The following is a 4,643-nucleotide window of genomic DNA, read 5'->3' as shown; positions in this document are numbered from 1 at the left end:
GTGAGATGTTATGCTTCATAAAGCAAAGGGGAGAGTAAACTTCTGCTCCATCTGTAACCAGCTGCTTCGCCTCTCTTCACCTCTCACTGCACAGACACATGGGGAATTACCTCATCAGGCGCATAGAGCTCTGTGTGTTGATACAGCCTCTGTTTCTGGCCTGTAAATAGCCTGGTCATCCTGTTTAATGCCTCTCTTAAGGACTCAACTTTTTGTTTAGTAAGAACTGAGCCCCTTGCTATCTAACAAATGTGCTCCAAAATGGACTCAAATGCCCTTATTAGTCATGGAATAACTGCACATCTGCGCATCTGAGATATTATCAGTGTTTATTATCAGTGTGGCTTCCAGTCTTTTTAAGAATCAATTTTAAAGTGCTTTTAATCACATCTAAGGCTCTACATGATTTAGCGCTGGATTATATAAGTGAGTATATGACTCACACCATACTGTCCAAACAGGCTCCTCAGGTCTGCCAATCTGGGTCCTCCAACTATTCCAGAGTCCAGGTTAAAAACAAAGGGTGATTGAGCTTTTGCAGTACTGGCTCCTCAGCTTTGGAACAGCCTTCTACTGAGCATCAGGTCAGCTGACTCTGCTGCTTTTAAATCTCGTCTTAAAACTTATTTTTACAGAATGGCTTTTCCTAACAGCTGACAGATTTGCATATATGTATGTATGTATGTATGTATGTATGTATGTGTATATACGTATGTGAATGTATATGCATGTTTCATTATTTACCTCTTGCAATTGCTTATGTTTTGAATTTCCTCTCCTTGGAAAGCACTTTGTTCGGTAACCCTTTATGCTTATTGAACAAAAAGTGCTCTATCAATACAATTATTACTATTCAATTTATCTTTTTATTATACATCATTTATTCTGAACTATGCATCTCCAAACTCTATCATACATGCCTAGAGTGTTAAATTTCTAATAATAACAAATGAACCCAGACTCATTTGCTATACTGCAGAGACAAGTAAAAGCCTCCTTTAACTAACCTTCCTGTAAGGAGTTACTGTCTGGCTGTAATAAGCTCTAATGAAACTCAGATGACTATGGCGGAAGCTTCATTCAAATTAAAGAAATGGCCTCAGATGTTTTCTTGGAATTCAAAATGATATCAACCACACATCCTGTGTCACATGCAACGCATGAATAATGAGAAGAATATTTCAGTTTTAAATTATGAGAATGTCTTTATTTCAGTGGCAGGTCAGAGCATATAAAAAGTGAATTAACAGTCATATAAAAATAAAGTGACTCTGAGGATTGTCCGGTTTGTACATGGCTTTACATGGGAACTGGTGCGTCAGATGTAGCCAATGATATCTTTGCAGATAATCGGCTGCCGGCTGCCTGATTTCATGAGGGCTGCAAAGTGGTAGAAGTCTGTGTCCATCTCATTAATGCCTGAGTGGGACTGGTGGAAAAAGGGGACTTTAGACTGCGATGCCACAACGGGACAGGACAGACGTTTTGAAGCATTGGCAGCTCTGTTAATATGAGCAGAGTCTATGGATCTCATCCTCACTCTGTCCCCTACACTCTTAGAAAACCCAGCTAGTCTCCTTCTCATGTTGACAAAGAAGCCTCTTCCCAGTCTTTGTCTCGAATTTGGCTTCAGCTCAACAGGCTCAGGGCAATCTGGCAAGTCCATCCAGTTCTGTATGAGGTCAGCAAAGCTGTTGTCACCCAGAACCAGAGGTTGGCGGTTGCGTCCTCTGGTCAATAAAGAGTTTGTCCAGTCCTCTGGGTCGCTGACCTCAAACGACGTCCATCTCTCTAGACAGGCGTCAGAGGTGGATTTGGGTCGAATACGTCCGCTTGGTGCCTTGTTTGTGCGGAGGCAGGCTGAAGATGACACCCGCACATTCCTTGTCCTCCTGAGCACCACCCCATCATCCTGCCAAGATGCCTCAGAGTAGCCTGAATCAAACTCCAAACTCTTCTGACTGCTGGGAGAGCCCAGGCCCAGTCTGAGGTTCAGGCCCAAACGATTGCTTGAGTCGTCTTCCTCCTCCTCCAGAGGACTCGCCAGGCAACAGGCAGAGTCGTAGGTACTGGCCGTGCTGGCATCAGACATCCGGAGCCGTGTGCGCTGTTCTCGCTGCAATGCTCGCTGCTGACAAGCACGTGCCACTGCAGAGTGGCGCACTAAGGCTGGGAGTTGGTTGCTGATGGGAGCAAGGGGGCATCTGGCCGCAGGGCAGGTTTTCCGCAGCTGTTTCAGGTCTTGCAGTGACCTCATCATATACTGCATCTGCTCCCGTAAGCAGTCGCCTGAGTCACGTAGACAAAGCTGAGGAAACAAAAGCAAAAGAGTCAAACAAATGTTGGCAGTAAATGGCATATCAGTGCATACAGTCAGCAAAGGCAGATGACTGGAAGGCTTCAAAGCCTTTCTAATGAATTACTGCAGTGGAGTGGAAATGGCTCTAATAATAACAAGAGTTCAGTAAATGCAGAGTAACACAGGAACAGCTTCATGGGCACGCTCAGGCTTGCTCACTCCATGTCATGTCAAATTTAGAAATATGAAAGAGCGCCTTTTCTCTTATTGTATTTGTGAAGGCTGGGCGAGCCACTGTTCAAACAACTTAACTCTTCAATAGACACATTTCAACACAAAGCAAATGTATCTGTTCGTTAATTAACTCGACCACACCAGCACCATGAGTGAACGCCCTGTTTTCACTGACTCAGTAGTGATTCAACTGAAAACTCAGACAGATGTTATTACAGAGAGATCTGTGCTCATTTCTAACTTCAACAATTTATCTACAGAGTGACTCCAGGGGCAAAGTAAAAACAGCTGCACCATATCAAGGAGAAACTGGGGTCTTGTGGATCTTGATTTAGCTACAGGGTTCCTGCCTCTTTAAGGGCGCAGCCTGCCTGCCTATGAAATTCACCAGTGATACACGAAAGCATATAATACTCCTGTTTCCTCTCTGACTCACAGTGCTGATTGGTCAGAATCAGCCAGTGAGAGACGGTGGCCCACTCTCAAACTCAAACACAGTATGAGAGATCATGTGACAGTGTGTGTGAAAGTTTGGAAGTGGAAGTGAAGCAGAGAAAGAAAGACAAGATCCCAAAGTCTTTAAATAATTGTCATCCATTCTGATCTCAACTTTCCTACATGGATTTGTTTGCTCCATTTAATTGACATCTTTTCAAACACAGTTGAGAAAAACACTCTCAACTCCCAGACTGTGCAAAAGACCTCCAGCTTAGTGTGGCGCTGCCATTAAAAAAAAGAGAGAAATTGAGCTGACAGAAGTGAGATATGTAAGCATGTCCAGAAGAAGAAAAAAAGGACACAGGATGCAGGTTCATTTCTGGCTACAGAGGTCACATCCAACACAAGCCATCAAAACAACACACTTCTTTCCTCCACTGGTGTCAGTGCACTAACCTCTGAACCTGTGCGACCCCTCTCCTCTGAGTCTGTACTGTTCGTTAAAGCATTTGACCCTGTTGCAAGACCTTCTGCCCCCATTTTGTTCTCATCATAACTCTGTTAGATGTTGCAAGAACTTGAGAAAGTACCCAAGGCATAGAGTCATGAGCCAACAAAGATGGAAATTTAAAAAAAAACTGCAAAATATTCCATCACAGAATGAACATAAACTGCAATTATACAGATATATGTTCAGAGTCTATCAGTGAAAAAGTCTCCATATGCTTCTCAACTGTCATTATTTACTCCAACAAACACTATAGATGCATCTGAGCATCACTCACCGTTCAGCCGTCTGCTCCATTGGCAGATGTTGTCTCCGTATGTTGGAAGACTACCAGATCTGATCCTCTATTCAGACTAAACTAAAGCCAGTTCAACATTTACTTTTCATTTTTAAACAGCGTTCCAGATGAGCAAATAATAGAATAACCAGTGTCGAATAAAATGCGCCCAAGTTTAGATCAAAATGTAAAAGAAACAAAAGTTTATAAAGAGAAAACGCACTTACCATGTCTGTTCCTCTCATCTGTGATGCTCAGTTCCTGCAAGGAAAAAAATATGAACCACTTTTTAAACAAGACCACGCAGACATGTTCCCTTCGTAAGAAATCACAGCAGCATTTCAAAGTAGGCAACACAAGAAGACACCACTCACTTCTAAAGCCACAGATTCCGTCCGGAGGAAATAATCGGTCCCATAAAGAGATCAATGCCCCGGTTCGATCAGAGGTGTTGCAGCAGGCTGCAGTGTCACCAGATCTCGGCTCCAGCTGCTTGTACGAGGCAGATGTGCTGAGTGAAATCTTCAGCCCTGTTCGCCTCTTTTTACAGCTCAGCCAGTTACAGCCGCTTGCGTCTGAATGAGCCAATCACAGCGCAGGAAGCTCACAGGGCTCGTTTGCGAACCCAGATCTGTGTGCGGCTCCGCAGAAGAGCAAGAAATGCAAAGAGGATTCCCCTATAATTTAGACCTTAGACCACCAAGATAAAAATGTGTCTCTTCTTTTTTGTGACTTAAGCTCTTTAAAGATGGAGAAATATTGACTGTGATGGTGAAAACTTTAATCAGAATGTGTCTTTCGCTCACTTTTATCTTTAGCCTCAAATGATAATGGTAATTAGCTCAGTATGGTTGCAGGAAAGCATCAGGAACAGTACTATAGACATA

General features: G+C 43.2%; 1 protein-coding gene across 1 annotated transcript; it reads right to left on the bottom strand.

The window, feature by feature from the left end:
* Nucleotides 1–1,169: 1,169 nt before the first annotated feature.
* Nucleotides 1,170–4,289, bottom strand: LOC137181605 (PAK4-inhibitor inka2-like). The gene is made up of 3 exons (XM_067587425.1): nt 4,131–4,289; nt 3,984–4,017; nt 1,170–2,308 (listed from the first exon to the last, which is right to left on the bottom strand). Exons 2-3 carry the CDS (start codon nt 3,999–4,001, stop codon nt 1,319–1,321), a joined length of 1,008 nt encoding a protein of 335 aa, XP_067443526.1. The 5' UTR covers nt 4,002–4,017; nt 4,131–4,289; the 3' UTR covers nt 1,170–1,318.
* Between the last annotated feature and the right edge of the window lie 354 nt (nt 4,290–4,643).

Source organism: Thunnus thynnus, chromosome 4 (genome assembly GCF_963924715.1).
Source record: "Thunnus thynnus chromosome 4, fThuThy2.1, whole genome shotgun sequence".
Lineage (NCBI taxonomy): Eukaryota > Metazoa > Chordata > Actinopteri > Scombriformes > Scombridae > Thunnus > Thunnus thynnus.
Note: the sequence above shows the minus strand (reverse complement) of the source record. Positions and strands in the feature narration are given on the sequence as shown.